The 16460-nt window shown below is 41.5% G+C and overlaps 1 protein-coding gene across 1 annotated transcript; it reads left to right on the plus strand.

The window, feature by feature from the left end:
- Nucleotides 1-4133: 4133 nt before the first annotated feature.
- On the plus strand, nt 4134-11544 carry LOC113635035 (rho-associated protein kinase 1-like). Its single transcript, XM_047815495.1, has 11 exons — nt 4134-4331; nt 5651-5816; nt 5937-6030; nt 6255-6343; nt 6416-6607; nt 8036-8201; nt 10181-10251; nt 10346-10434; nt 10560-10638; nt 10785-11046; nt 11139-11544. Exons 2-11 carry the CDS (start codon nt 5661-5663, stop codon nt 11249-11251), a joined length of 1311 nt encoding a protein of 436 aa, XP_047671451.1. The 5' UTR covers nt 4134-4331; nt 5651-5660; the 3' UTR covers nt 11252-11544.
- Nucleotides 11545-16460: the final 4916 nt, after the last annotated feature.

Genomic DNA, 16460 nt, shown 5'->3' on the forward strand with positions numbered 1-16460 from the left:
TAAACCTGCTTTGAGAAATGTCAGTAGGTCAAAGCGTTCATTATATTTTTATATATATTTCGAAGCATCTTCCACATAACTGTGTAGCCACTGTGTGTGGCTTGGTTTAAATACTTACCTTTATTTATAGCTAAACTTTCTGTACTACAAAACACTAGTCTTTAGTTGACCCAAACTCCTTCTGGATCTACTTTCATGTGAAAAAAATTAGGACACGCCATGGAAGCCTGTTGTATTTATTTATTTATTTATTTATTTATTTATTTATTTATTTATTTAACATAGTTAAACATCTGGTCATTTGATCTTCATTTTATCTAATCCACTTTTTTGTTGTCTACATCCAATTACATCACCTTCATCTACAGGTACATATTAAAACAAGATCAGAAATTGACATGTTGACATTTCTAAATAAAGAACTCAATATTTTATGGCGTGACCTAATTTTTTCACATGGCTGTATACAGTATACACCAATGAGTCATTACATTATGACTACCTATCTAAGAGCTTGTGGGACCTCCTTTAGCCCTCACATCAGTGGCCACACCTCTAGGCATTGATTCAGCTACATCCCCACACACAAAGGATGCAATGTCCTGGACCTCGTTTTCACCCGTCCTTCTCCAGCTACAGACGTGACTGCTACCCCACTACACGTCTCTGATCATCACATGGTATCCTTCACCATCACTCTACCTATCCTACCTAAAACTACCTCTCACCCCCTCGCTCTTACCCACCGCAACCTTAACCCTGTCTCCCCTTCATCTGTAGCATCTGGCACTCTTTCTTCCCTTCCTGATCCTGAGTCTTTTTCCTCACTACCCTTGGACTCAGCCACAGATACTTTCCTCTCATCTCTTTCCTCAACTATGGAGTTCCTCTGCCCTATGTTCACTAAACCCAAGAAAACTTCTTGTTCTGCTCCTTGGCTTTCAGATGAGCTGCGCAACAATCGAAGAGAGCTAAGATCATCAGAGAGAAAGTGGAAGAAATCACAACTTGATGCAGATCTTGATTTTTACCGAACACGTCAGGTTCTCCTCAGATGTGACTTCTGCCAAGACTTCCTTCTACAAGGAAATGCTTGAAGCTTCCTCACATGACCCTCGGAAATTCCACAACATCATCTCTTCTCTGCTCATCCCCCCGGCTCCACCTTCTTCATCTTCCCTGACTGCAGAAGACTTTGCTTCTTTCTACCAGGAGAAGATTGAGGAAATCTGCCGGACCTTCACTTCAGCCCCGACTGCACTTACATCTCAGAGTATGGATTCCCCTACACCTTCGTTGTCACATTTCTCAACTGTGGCAGCAGAAGAGATTTTACAACTCATCCAGTCCTGCAATCCTACCACCTGCCCATTGGATCCACTCCCTACCACTATGCTCCAGACCATCTCGCAACACCTTCTGCCCTTCATTACCACTATCGTCAATAGATCCATAGCATCTGGTCAGGTACCAAATACTTTCAAGAGAACAAGGGTTATTCCCATCCTAAAGAAACCTGCTCTGGATCCATCAGACATCAGTAACTACAGACCGGTATCACTTCTATCATTTCTTTCAAAAATTATTGAACGCATTGTCTATAATTAACTGTCTGTCTATCTCTCACAGAACAACCTCCAAGACCCCCAACCAGTCTGGCTTTAAAGCAGCTCACTCTACAGAGACAGCCCTTATGGATGTCTCTGAGAAGCTACATGCTGCTAGATCAGCCAAACTGTCATCCATCTTTATCATCCTTGACCTATCAGCAGCGTTTGATACGGTCAACCACAAGACTCTCTTATCCACCCTCAAGAATCTTGGGATTTGCGGATCAGCTTAGGAATGGTTTGCTTCCTACCTGGAAGGACGCTCATATCAGGTAACATGGAGGGAAGTGACATCTGCTCCACGCAGACTCTCCACTGGCGTCCCACAGGGCTCAGTACTTGGTCCTCTTCTTTTCTCCCTGTATACTCACTCTCTTGGTGAAGTTATTTCATCACATGGGTTCTCTTACCACTGCTATGCTGATGATACACAACTTATCTTCTCTTTCCCACCCTCAGATGCCACAGCTTCTGACCGGATCTCAGCATGTCTGGCAGAAATTTCATCATGGATGACTGCTCATCAGTTAAAGCTCAATCCTAGCAAAACTGAACTGCTGTTCATCCCAGGTGATTCATCCCCAGGTCATGATCTTGCTATATCATTGCACAACGATCTGATCTCCCCTTCAGCCACAGCTCACAACCTTGGGGTGACCATGGACAATCAACTGTCCTTTTCCTTTCATGTTGGTAATGTGACTCGCTCATGTCGTTTTCTTCTCTACAACATTAGAAGGATTCGGCCATTTTTGTCCACACAGGCTGCTCAGGTACTTGTTCAGTCTCTTGTCATTTCTAGACTGGATTACTGCAATGCACTGCTGGCAGGTCTACCTATGAACGCAATCCGTCCTCTGCAAATGATCCAAAATGCAGCTGCCCGGCTTGTTTTCAACCTGCCAAAGTTCTCGCATACCACCCCGCTGCTGCGATCCCTCCACTGGCTTCCGGTAGCTGCGCGCATCCGATTCAAAACACTGATGCTGGCCTACAAAGCCAAAAATGGACCAGCTTCCTCTTACCTCAAAGCCCTCATCATTCCTCGCACTGCACCCCGCAACCTCCGATCTACCAGCACTGCTCGACTGGTTCCACCATCTCTCAGGGTAAGAGGCAAGTATACTACAAGACTCTTCTCTGTTCTGGCACCAAGGTGGTGGAATGAACTTCCCCTAGAGGTCCGGACAGCTGAGTCACTGGCTATTTTCAAGCGGCGGTTGAAGACCTACTTATTCAGGAAACACTTCAACTAGCACTTCTTTCCTTATCTTTTGCATTAAAAAAATACAACCTTTGACACTTTTTCATTGTAACTTTGAACAAATGTTTTAAACTCATGGTATCTCAAGTATGTAACCTAGTGAACCAGCATTAATGTATTCAATGTTAGAGATTTAAGCACTTATGTACGTCGCTCTGGATAAGGGCGTCTGCCAAATGCTGTAAGTGTAAATTCAACATGGTTGTCAATAGGCTTCCTGGGGTATCTGGTATCATAATGTCAACAGCAGATCCTCTAGTTCCCCCTCCTGTGCCAGTGATGTAGCGCAAACCTGCTTTTCCAAGTGGAACCACAAGTGTTTGGATTATTGCCAGGTAAATTTGGAAGCCAAGACATTAACAGAAATTCACCATCAATGCTCAGGGCTGTGAGTGGTCATAATGTAATGGTTTATTATTGGTGTATATATATAAAAGATTTTTAATAAACACTGACCACACACCACACCATAAGTATCATTCACTATCTTGTTCTACATGATTCTTGTATTCACTTTAATATTTCATCCAATCTTCTTAGATACTTTGATATTGAAACAAAACTGAAATAGAAAGTAAAATGATTAGGCTGTGAATGCCAAAGTGGTTTAAACTCGACATGACTGATGGATGAGGCAGTGTGATGAATCTCATCAGAGAATAAAAGTTACATTTTGGGGGCTTATTCCAGGTGAATCCCAGGTGAACTTTTTAATTTGTAGGTAATTTAGACTTACTAAACAGAATACGGGGGGGCACGGTGGCTTAGTGGATAGCACGTTCGCCTCACACCTCCAGGGTTGGGGGTTCGATTCCCGCCTCCGCCTTGTGTGTGTGGAGTTTGCATGTTCTCCCCGTGCCTCGGGGGTTTCCTCCGGGTACTCCGGTTTCCTCCCCTGGTCCAAAGACATGCATGGTAGGTTGATTGGCATCTCTGGAAAATTGTCCGTAGTGTGTGTGTGTGCGCCCTGTGATGGGTTGGCACTCCATCCTGGGTGTATCCTGCCTTGATGCCCGATGACGCGTGAGATAGGCACAGGCTCCCCGTGACCCGAGAAGTTCGGATAAGCGGTAGAAGATGAATGAGTGAGAGTGAGGAAAATAAAGTGGTTATTTTGACTGCAAGGTCCACAAATAAGGAGTTCTAACTGCCCCCTAGTGATATCTCCTGTTCACATCAGCTCAAAAAAGTGTCTAAACATTGCCAGCTGTTGTGCCAATCATCATACATATTTGTCATTTTGATGATATTTATTGTGGGTGTGTGTGGGGGTGTGTGTGTGTGTTTGCAGCAACTGGTGGAAGAAAGCACATACCGTAATGAGCTGCAGATGCAGTTGGACAGTAAAGAAAGTGACATCGAGCAGCTCAGAGAGAAACTGAACGACCTGCAGCTGCGTATGGAGAACACGAGTGTGACGAGTTTGCAGACAGACGAGGTGGACAGCAACACTGCAGGTATGCACACACACACACACACACACACACACGCACACACACACACACACACACACACACACACACACCAATCTCGTACCTGGCCCTTTCTTCAGTTTATTTCGAATTTCTGTCTTTCAGTTAAAATGTCTTCTTAATAAAGTAAAGCGAAGCACATTGTCTTATTAAACATGTTTATGGGTTTAAAGTCATCTCTCATGTTTTCTCCCCCTGTGTGTGTCCAGTCTGTTCTCTCCTCCTCTTTATATCCTCTGTTGTTTTCCCTCTGTGAGTAACCTGCAGCTTACATGTGCATCATGCTGTGGGATTTCTTTTTATATTTCCTTTGCTGAAATTTTATTTGCTGTTTTATTTGTTTTGGCTTGTGTGAGAAAAGCATCTTGAAATGTATCTGAAAGAAACTGATCTCTTATCAGTGAATTTTCTTCCTGTTATTCTGATGAAGCACATTGTCTTTTTGTGCTAGTACATTTACAAAGACTTTTTTTTTTATCAAAGTTTTACTCTCACGTGTGTTTGTTTTAGTGCTCTTCCACTAGCTTCCACTAAGTTACTGCCGTGGTATGTTTAAGCAATAATCACAAGGAAAAATGTGGTAATGATGTATAAACATTTAATAATCCTAATAATATATTAGTAAGGCATAAAGATGTTCTGGTAGCCATGAAGATTTGTTCACATTATAAGACATGAAATGTAGCCAGACCTGCTTTGCTACAAGGCATGCTTTATCTGAAAAGAAAATGGCAGCATGAAATAAAGTTACTGTACTACTGGAAAAGCAGCACTTTTTTTTACCACACAAACCTTTATCACTTGCATGTTTTATTTGTGCATCATGACATCCTCCCAACCACTGTACAGTCCAGAATGATGCAGCTCGTACTTTTGAATGTTTAGGATGCATAAAATTGTTCTCTAGTGAAATTTTAGACTTAATTGTGAGTGACCTCTGTGGAGTATTTGATGTTAGTTATAGGTAAGTGTCAGAGGTAGAACAAAATTACACAGGGGTGTGGTCGGGTATGGACAGCATTCCACTCTGGTGTGGTCGGGTATGGAAAGAATTCCACTCGGGTGTGGTCAGGTATGGAAAGAATTCCACTCAGGTGTGGTCAGGTATGGACAGAATTCACCAGATTTTTTTTCATCTCTTCCGCCTTCTGAAGCTTCTGCTTTACGCCCAGGTCCTTATGAAGGTGATACGGGGAACCTGTTCATCATCAATCCCGGACTTCTGTTTCAGCAGCAGATTGTAAACCTGTGTGTGTGTGTGTGTGTGTGTGTGTGTGTGTGTGTGTGTGTGTGTGTGTGTGTAGGGAATCTCTGATGGCTCATCTGGACCTGACAGTGTCAAAGGCAGAGTCGGAGCAGCTGGCGAGAGCATTACAGGAGGAACAGTACTTTGAACTGAGCCAGGAGAGCAAGAAGAGTTTATCACGACACAAACAGGAGCTAACCGAGAAGGAGTCCACTATAGCACGGGTCTGTAATACACACACTCTTAAATAATAATAATAATAATAATAATAATAATAATAATAATAATAATAATAATAATAATAATAATAATAAATACCTCTTAATGAACTTTTTTTAACTCAGCTTGAGGAATCCAACAAAACTCTGACCAAAGATGTAGAGAACCTCAGCAGGGAGAAAGCCGAGCTAGACGAGAATCTCCAATCTCAGAAGGATGGTACGTTTCTTTCTTTCACTTACACACACACACACACACACACGCACACGCACACACACACACACACACACATTAATCCAATAAAGAAGTCAGATTGTCTGAGGAAACTCCTCATAGTGCAGTCTGCTTTTCCATAATAAAGAGGCCACAACAAGGTGTGTGTGTGTGTGTGTGTGTGTGTGTGTGTGTGTGTGTGTGTGTGTGTGTGTGTGTGTGTGTTTTAGTGTTTGAAGCTCAGAGAGAAGAAATTTCAAATGCCATTAAGGCCAACTATGAGAAGATCCTCAACCAGGAACGGACACTTAAGACGCAGGTAAGTGTGTGACAGTGGACACACACACACACACACACTTGTGAGTAGTGAAGGAACACTGTGTCTCTGCAGGCGGTGAATAAACTGGCTGAGATCATGAACCGTAAGGACATGAAGCTGGACCAGAAGAAGCGCGGTAGCACCACAGACTTGCGCAAGAAGGAGAAGGAGAACCGCAAACTGCAGCTGGAACTCAACCAGGAGAAGGAGAAGTTCAACCACATGGCCATCAAATACCAGAAGGAGCTCAGCGAGATGCAGGCGGTGGGTGTTAACATGCAACTAAAGACGATGTTCTTCAAAACCTATATAAAGCATGATTAATGAAAAGCAGACATGTCAGTTATGCTAATATACATTTACTTTAACTGTGGGATGTGGTAGCCTAGTGGTTAAGGTGTTGTTAGACTACTGCTCAGAAGGTCATGAGTTCTAATCCCAGGTCCACCAAGCTGCCACTCGGTTGTATAAATTGAAGTAAATAGTAAGTCACTCTGGATAAGGGAGTCTGCTAAATGCTGGAAATGTAAACGTATAAAACATAATATATAAATAACCATCATTAGTCATACGCACTGTAAACATAGCTAGGGCCGTCTCGTACACTTGGCTTCACGAAGTCAACAATGTAGTATGTGATGCATAGGATGGATATTGTCACTAACTTTCCATTTAACTAGCTAGATAGTGAGTTTATGTTAGCTAAACATTCATCAATAGCTAAATCCTTGGTAAAATTATATATTTGTGCAAATAGCTAGTTTATTATTATGCAGATACATTGCTGATAAAACAAAAAGGTGGGATTGTTGTGGGGGAAATGAAATTTAGTCTATATATTAAAAAAAAAAAAGCACTTTGCAGTTCGGGTGGACCGCCTAAGCTGGGAAACCCTACCGCCTTAACTAGGTCGTCCAAAAAAAACAAATTCCGCTGCACGAAAGGCCGTCAAGTGCATCTCGGAGAATAGTGTGGACGTGCTTCACACCGCGAGTGTGCACGCGCGCCACACGGCCGAAATGAGAACAAGACGTGGTCCGTCACTGTCTGCAGGATAACTAGCCAGTTGATAAAACGCGTGTCCGTGAGAACTGTAAGTGGACTTATGTTCTGGGTTTATTTAAGCCTGTTATTGTATTAGTCTATAGTTCTTGCAAATATAAAGTAAGTTAGCTGGTGATTTTGTTGTTTGAGATCTTCACCTGCTAGCTAGGTTGCACGTGCCTGTTTTTTTTTATAATTGTTCAATGTAGTACAGAGTCTGTGGTCTATCTGACAAATAAGCCCCGCCCACCCGCGCCCCACCCACCCACCAAACCCTACCGCCTTAACTAACAAATTTTCTGCGGGAAACCCTGAAAGTGATCGTATCAAGCTAACGAGTCTTGACCGGCCGCTAGCCATTGTGAGTGAATGTGTTTGTCAATGGATTTTAAAGGAGATCAAGAACGAATCTAAATAAATAAAACTTAAAAGGGAAATAAAGTGGACTGCAAGGTCCACAAAAAAAGCTCTACTGCCCCCTAGTGATATCTCCTGTTCACATCAGCTGAAAAAAGTGTCTAAACATTGCCAGCTGTTGTGCCACTCATCATACATCTTTGTCATTTTGATGATATTTAGTGTGTGTGTGTGTGTGTGTGTGTGTGTGTGTGTGTGTGTGTGTGTGTGTGTGTGTGTGTGTGTTTGCAGCAACTGGTGGAAGAAAGCACGTACCGTAATGAGCTGCAGATGCAGTTGGACAGTAAAGAAAGTGACATCGAGCAGCTCAGAGAGAAACTGAACGACCTGCAGCTGCGTATGGAGAACACGAGTGTGACGAGTCTGCAGACAGACGAGGTCGACAGCAACACTGCAGGTATGCACACACACACACACACATACACACACACACACACACACACACACACACACCAATCCACTCATGTAGTCGGGTATTTACAGCATTCCACTCGGGTGTGGTCAGGCATGGACAGAATTCCACTTGTGTGTAGTCGGGTATGGACAGAATTCCACTCGTGTGTAGTCGGGTATGGACAGAATTCCACTCGTGTGTAGTCGGGTATGGACAGCATTCCACTCGTGTGTAGTCGGGTATGGACAGCATTCCACTCGTGTGTAGTCGGGTATGGACAGTGTTCCACTTGTGTGTAGTCGGGTATGGACAGCATTCCACTCGTGTGTAGTCGGGTATGGACAGCGTTCCACTCGTGTGTAGTCGGGTATGGACAGTGTTCCACTCGTGTGTAGTCGGGTATGGACAGCATTCCACTCGTGTGTAGTCGGGTATGGACAGCGTTCCACTCGTGTGTAGTCGGGTATGGACAGCGTTCCACTCGTGTAGTTGGGTATGGACAGAATTCCACTCGGGTGTGGTCGGGTATGGACAGAATTCCGGTCAGGTCTGGACAGAATTCTACTGTGGTATGGTTGGAGTTGTACCTAATTCCACTAAGATATAGTTGGGGTTGGACAGAATTCCACTGGTGATATGGTCAGTGTCTCACAGGGTTTGGTCAGGTTTCAAAAGCATTTGGATGGAGTACGGTCCTTTCTAGGCAGAATAATACTCTGTTACATAGAGCAATGGTAGCTCAAGTGATTAAGGCTCTGGTTTGTTGATCTGAAGATTGGAGTTCAAGCCCTAGTACCATCAAGCTGCCACTGTTGGGCCCCTGAGCATGGCTCTTAACCCTCTCTGCTCCAGGGGCTGACCCTGTGCTCTGACCCCAACTTCCAAAGTTATATGCAAACAAATAATGTCACTGTGCTGTAATGTATATGTGTCAAATAATAAAGGCAGCTTTTTCTATAAGACATAATTCCACAGGGGCATAGATCGTTTGGACTGAATTGTAAAGCAGTGTAGATCTTTCTGGATAGAATTCTACAAGGGTATAAGAGAGAATACCACCAGGGTATAGTCCTGTTTGGAAAGAACTCCCCAGGGGTATTTTACTGGGGTGTGGTCAGGTTTGGACAGAATTCCATTGGGGTGTAGTTGAGTTTGGACATAAATCCATTGACTTGTAGAAATCCATTGGGGTGTCAGCTGTAAGTCTGACTCGAGAACATTGTAGGTCTCTAGTCAGACTTACAGCTGACACCCCAATGGATTTCTACAAGTCAATGGATTTATGTCCAAACTCAACTACACCCCAATGGAATTCTGTGTATGGACAGAATTCCACTCGTGTGTAGTCGGGTATGGACAGAATTTGTGGTGTCAGCTGTAAGTCTGACTCGAGAACATTGTAGGTCTCTAGTCAAGACCACATTTTGGTAGGTTTCATATGGGATCAGACAGGTTGTAGTTAGGTGTTTTGAACTGTAGTCTGATGTAGGTTTAAAACCTTGCACTTTCACATTTATAATTTCAGGTCTGTTTAAAGCTTTAATGTGTGTCCACTGTTTAACCTCAATTTATTTTAGTAACAACTAACACAAGACCTAATGACCATTAAAATCATTGGCCATGAGAATGGCTTCCTAGGATCCAGTGACCCAGTCTGACCTGTAATGCAGCATGATCTTATTCTACGGTTTTGCCCCTTCATTACCTTACTGATGTGAACTACCATTATGGCACTTGGTGAACATCTAACAGATCAACAGATTTGGAGCACATGAATAATCAGCATGTGACTCTTTTGAAAGTGTCTCCGATGGGCATGTGGTTGTTGGGAGTGATGATTCTGATTTATTGTTCCGTTATCTGATGCTTGATTTTGTGACCTACATAAATCTGCATTCACGGCATGTTCACTTAAGTAATTAAGGTAGTGCTAATATACTGGAATTTATTTATTTACTTATTTACTTTCATTATATTTACAGAATCGAGATTAGAAGGCTGGCTCTCAATCCCGAACAGAGCCAATATCAAAAGATACGGGTGGAGGAAGCAGGTAAGGATTTAATATCCAAAAAAACAGCTTCGTAATGAATCTTAGACAACTTTAGTCAAACATTTTTGTGTGATTGTACCTGTGTGTCTCTCAGTATGTTGTAGTGAGCAGTAAGAAGATTCTGTTCTATAATGATGAGCAGGATAAAGAGCAGTCCAATCCCTCCATGGTGCTTGACATTGAGTGAGTTTTAATTTTCCAAAAATAAATAAATAAATAAAAAGTTGACCAATATGCATGTGTTTAACCTGTTTTTGTTGATGTTTGTAGTTGAAAAACCTTATATTGTTTTATTATTTTTTGTTTAGCAAACTCTTCTCTGTGCGTCCAGTAACCCAAGGTGATGTATACCGCGCCGAAGCAGATGAAATTCCCAGAATATTTCAGGTTAATATATTATATGAAATCACACGTTTTTTTTTTTGTTTTTTTTAAATCCATATGTGTATATATGTTGACTATTATAATACAAATATGAATACAATGTTATGTATGTGTGTTAAGTGTGATGCAAATCGTTAATGTCATAACAGATTCTGTACGCTAATGAGGGCGAATGCCGTAAGGAAGTGGACCTGGAGACCATTCCTCAAGGCGAGAAAGCTAACTGCCTCGCTCACAAAGGGCATGAATTTGTCCCTACACTTTACCACTTCCCATCAAACTGCGAAGCCTGCTCCAAACCACTGTGGCACGTCTTTAAACCACCACCCGCACTTGAATGCCGCCGATGCCACGTCAAGTGCCACAAAGACCACCTGGACAGGAAGGAGGACGTCATCGCCCCATGCAAAGGTATATACACGAAGTCTGTCTAGGCAAATAGACTATATTCAAACATATATAAGTAAGTTGCGTCACATGAAATTCTTTCTTCACCCCCACAGTGAACTACGATGTGACATCTGCACGTGACATGCTCCTGCTAGCTCTCACCCAGGATGAGCAGAAGAAATGGATTGGCCACCTTGGCAAGAAGATTCCCAAAAAACCTCTGTAAGAAAATAAAATGCCTATTGTAAAAATAAGACGATGATGTTGAAGATCTTAATGAAGAACAAGAAGTTTATTCCAGCATAGCAGTGACAAAATACATGAAGTACTTTGGGTTCATTGGAGTCAATAAGAAACCAGAGCAAATCCTGCTCACGCATTTTATACTGTTTTCCTCTTTGTAGTTTAAATGAAGTTCTGCTTTGAAGGTGTATTGAGCGTAAGAACTGAGGGTCTCCCAAATGGCTGGGTCACACCTTGTAATTTTAGCCAGATGTCAATAAATGCTAATCACAGTCATGTATACTTTGTCTTGTTATTGTTACAATTATCTTCAGTCAAATAGTCCCTTTAAATGGTAATCGCGGTCACCGCGGTCACGCAGACCTTGTTATCAACCAAGTGGTCACTTTAAATGGTAATCGCGGTCACGTAAACCCTTTGTTCATGGTGATCCTTGATGTCCTGCTGCCGTTCCCATATTTATAATTGAATCAAGTTTACACGTTTAGAGTCCTAAATGTATAACCTTATGATACGTAAACTTTTTTAGGAATGAGCTCTTTTAGATGTGCAACTTGGAGTGGAATTTGGGTGCAATTTCTGTAATATCTTACACCTCCATCTAGTTTCTCTCGAGCATCCTCTCGTACCTCGTAAAATAAACATAGGGGTATCAGTAGAAGAAATTGTGTGTTAACAGTGGGTTTTGGAGGTAGTAGCAGTGGTATCTGAGTAAAGGCTTGGATTTAAGTGGTAGGTTGTTGTTTTTTGGTGGTCCAGCAGGGGCATTAGGGACAAGGCTTTTAGGGCATTAGCATTAGGATTGTGTGAGAGGTTAATTTGTAGGTAAAAACATTGTTTTAAAAAGTTGGTTTTGTGAGTACCATCTGTGGGTTTGGTGTTTGTTATAAGTTTGGCTTGGGGTAACTGCAGTAGGATTTAGAATATGTTTGGTTACAGGGGTAGCAAGGACATTATTAGAAATTGCATGTTGACGTCAGCAGTAGTAGTTGGGATCACAGGAATAACTGTCGATTAGATTAGACTGCTAACATTGGGATTAGGGCAGAAGTTATGGTTTCAAGTGAAAAATTATTTATGGAATTTGGACTTGGTTCCTGGGACATTGAAAGTGGGGCAAGGAATACTAGCTTGGTTCAGATTGTAGAATCAAAGAGATCAAGGATCACCAGTAGTGGTGAGGTAACAAGTCAGTTCTTAATATGCTAGGGTGTTTTTTTTTTGTTTTTATATATGCAACCACGTTCAAAGTAGGGTAAAGAGTTTGCCTGCCAGTACTAGGAATGTGGGAGGAGTTAGTAAAATGAAAACAAGCGGTAATATTATTGCAGGCCGGACAACAGATACAGGTAAAGTTTATGACTGGCTGTTTGTGTTGTAGCAGGGCTCAATCCAACCTCCACGCTGCAGACACATCCTCAAGCTCCTGTTGATGTCTACACCACAAGGAGAGTTCAGCGTAGTTTATCTTTCATCAGTTACCCTCTGTATTTACCACTCCTTACCGCCCCACTCCTTTCTGGCTTCACACAGGGGTTTTAGTTCAGTTTTTGTTATTTAAAAACAAAAAGCCTCCTGCTTTACCAGCTATAGCGCGGAATTGTCGGCTAAAAGTTTTTTTAAGGCTGCTAACCAAAACAGAATTTTCTGATTGTCTTCAAATTCCTAGTGGTGACAAGAGCCAGAAAATCAACAGCATATTTGAACAAGACTGATAAAACCGAGCAGCCTTAAAATCCTTTTAATGAACTGTCGAGGAAATGGCTTCCATGTTGTTTCTCAGTGGGGACGTCTTTAAGGGTGTTGTAAGCTGCTTTATCCTCTGCCTATGCTTTCTCTCACTCACCACGAGAAACAGGCAGGGGTGGTCATACAGGTTTATTGTTGTCAAAGAAATGGTGCTTTACACCTCTACTCTTCTCTCATTTAACCATCTCTTCTTTTGAATTCCATGCCATTTCAGTTACCTCTCCTATCAACCTTGTTATCATTGTTGTCTACCGCCCTCCTGGTCCCCTAGGAGACTTCCTGGAAGAAATGGACTCACTGCTTAGTGCTTTCCCTTCCTATATCTCCCCCCTGACAGTGCTTGGTGACTTCAACCTCCCCTCTGACAAGCTACATTCTTCTTCCCTCCTGTCTCTTCTCGACTCTTTCTCCCTCACACTCAACAGCTACATCCCACACACAAAGGAGGCAATGTCCTGGACCTGGTTAAAGCTAGTGCTAAGCTTAGTGTGTGTTGTATAAATTAATCTTTAACACATTTTCCTCACAAGAGATACCACAGCTTCTTACTTGCTAACGCAGTGTGAACGCAGGGTTAGGGTCTTTTGGTAGCCTATAATATACTGTAGTGGCTTAAATACTACAAAATCACAGATTATCTTCACATTATAACTACTGTAGGTCCTTTATAAAAAACAACAACAACAACCTGCAAATCTTTCTCTTCTGCTCTTTGTTCCCTTTTCCAGCTAACCACCTGAATCTTCTCTCTGAAACATTTGGGACTCCTCAATTGGGACTTTGTACATCACAGATTTTTCAATAAAAACCTTAAACAAATCAAAAAACTGCATTTAAAGTCAATTAACCCTAAATGACGGAGAAGCTGGTGGGAAAAGGCTGCTCCTGTCCTCTAGGCTTCTCACGCGGCTCGTGATGGGACCACTTGTTGCTCTGAAGGGAACTTTGATGGGATTTGTAGTAAACGGTCCTTCACTCTTGGAAAAAAAAAAACGTTGACCCTAAATTTTGGCGAAACCTTGGCCTGATGGACTCTCTCAGCCTTAATGTTCCTGACGGGCAATAAATTAATGTGGGGCAATAATCAAGACGGAGTACTGGGTACTGAGTATTAGTCTTTTTTCTGTTTTCCGTTTTTTTTTTTGTTTTTTTTTTGAGGAGCATGCAAGATCATTACAATCTATGCATATCATTGTTATAATAATTATCCTTATTGTTGTTAGTGAATTCTCCAAGCCACAGGAATCCACCAGAACGGCTGAAGGAGCTTAAATTTCAATGACTGTTTTTTGCTTTTGCTTTTGCTTTTGTTCATTTGGGTATATTATTACTGAAATGTTTCACTGTAATGTTTTATAATTTTTTTTTTTTTGGTAATGTATTGCCTTACTTTTGATTCCTAGATGAATGGTTGAAAAAGGAAGAAAAGAGAAACATTAAGTTAACAAATGTAAAACTGCACTGTTTGAATTGTAAGTTATTTGTAGAAGACTAAAAACAGGTGTAGCGTTCAGCCCACCTAGTGCCTTACCGACTTTTACTGCCATATCTGTTTGTGTTCCTCTTCTCAATGGTAAATCCTATTGTTCTTTTTTTTTTTAAGGAAAAAATATATATGATGTGATGTGTATCATCCACCTTCTGGTTTTATCAGGGCGCGCCGGCGCATATTGAACACGTTGTTCATAAGAATCTCCAGGTTTAGTGATAGAGACGGTGATTTCGGACACAGGGGGGCAAGGAATAGACTCGTGCCGACGTTAATCTTTCATAAACACGAAATATGATATTAAGATTTCCTGGAATGTATGACTCAAACAAAGAAGATTGCTGTCTGAACAGGAAACATGGCTAACAATTAGCATGATTCCTAATTTTGGAACGTCAACGCTTGTATATGCAGTCACCCAGAAATTCTACCTAATCAGCTAGTCTACTATGTTGACCATTTCAGAGCCTCCTTTCTAACATTGCTAGATAAATATCTGTTGTATAACCAATGACCGGCACATTCTTTCTTCATAGCTGTATGTTGTATGAAATAATAAGGGTTTAGTTCCTCCACTCTTCATTACAGAGGCTAAAATTGGAAGCGCTAGCCTTTATTAGAACGTAAAGAAGCCTTAACCGATCCCAGATTCTCAAACCCAGTCTCAGCTGTTGCCATGTTGTGCACTAATAAGCATTTTCCTGTGGTAATAGCTCATTAAGAGTGAGTGACATGCCTGGGTTTAAGTTGAACTCGATCAGTTAATCCCGTGACATCCTAATGCTTTATTTTATTCCATTCATTCTTAAGCTCAGTGTAGTGTGTGGAATAAAATGCTAGATTTTGAATTGCTTAGCTAACATCGACTTTGCCCTGGTTGCTAGTCAGAGGTAATGACCGAGCTAGATAAAATAAGATGATCGTAAAATTACTGTGTCAATGATGCGAGTAGCTCAGTGTAATGAAAAGCAGCATGTCGAACCACAGAGGAGAAACGTCTTAGTAATGTCATTGGGTGATCAGATTGAACTCCGCGCTTACTCTGCTCAGGATGGCGCTTTGTTTTTTTTTTCCCAATGAAAAATTCTTGAATCCTTTTTAAAAGAAAAAGTTGTAACCCCTCCCCAGCTTTTCCTGGACAAAGTCTCGCTTTTATTTTTTTTCGCCCATCACCAGGTGAGACAGAGATGATGAAATACCACCTTAGTTATTCACTTCAGCACTGGATCTATGGTGGCGATCTACTTGGATGAACTGCATGTTTCATTAGGTTTGGAGGCCCGCACTGATGGATGTCTGTCAATAAACGATATCTTTGTCACCTACACAGACTCTGGACTTGTGACCCCTGATTCTTGTCTCTTTGTGTGTGTGCGTGTGTGTATATGCTTGTATATGTATATACACTGTGTGCTCAATTATTAGGCAAGTTGTATTTTTGAGGATTACTTTTGTTATTGTACAACTACAGTGCTCTTGGTCAATCCAAAATGTTAACCTGAACATTTAAATAGTAAAAGTGAAGTTTTGGCTTTCTTAAGGGAATATTTATATGTACATGTTATTAGGCAACTATTAGTGTGCAGAATTATTATGCAACTAAATGAGAAACAAAGATTTTCCCATCTCATTTGTTTATTTTTACCTGTTAAAGTGAGAATAATAATCAAATTCAAAATTTACAATTAAACATTTCTGAAATTAAAAGAAAAAAAGCTCAGTGACCAAATATAGCCACATATATTATATAAGCATGCATTCGACAGAGACAGCCCATTTGGATACCTATTTGGATAAACTACATGCTGCTAGATCAGCCAAGCTGTCATCTGTCCTTATCCTCCTTGACCTTTCAGCAGAGTTTGATACGGTGGACCACACTCTTGGCCACCCTGGGCAGTATTGGAATTTGCAGCTCAGCATTGGAATGGTTTACTTTCTACCTGGAAGGACA

The sequence above is a fragment of the Tachysurus fulvidraco genome, chromosome 1, assembly GCF_022655615.1.
Source record: "Tachysurus fulvidraco isolate hzauxx_2018 chromosome 1, HZAU_PFXX_2.0, whole genome shotgun sequence".
Lineage (NCBI taxonomy): Eukaryota > Metazoa > Chordata > Actinopteri > Siluriformes > Bagridae > Tachysurus > Tachysurus fulvidraco.

Coding starts and splice junctions, on each gene's coding strand:
- LOC113635035 (XM_047815495.1), top strand. CDS start 5,661: ATGGCTCATCTGGACCTGACAGTGTCAAAGGCAGAGTCGGAGCAGCTG. Junction 6,608..8,035: donor AGCTCAGCGAGATGCAGGCG/GTGGGTGTTAAC, acceptor GTGTGTTTGCAG/CAACTGGTGGAAGAAAGCAC. Junction 11,047..11,138: donor CGTCATCGCCCCATGCAAAG/GTATATACACGA, acceptor TCACCCCCACAG/TGAACTACGATGTGACATCT.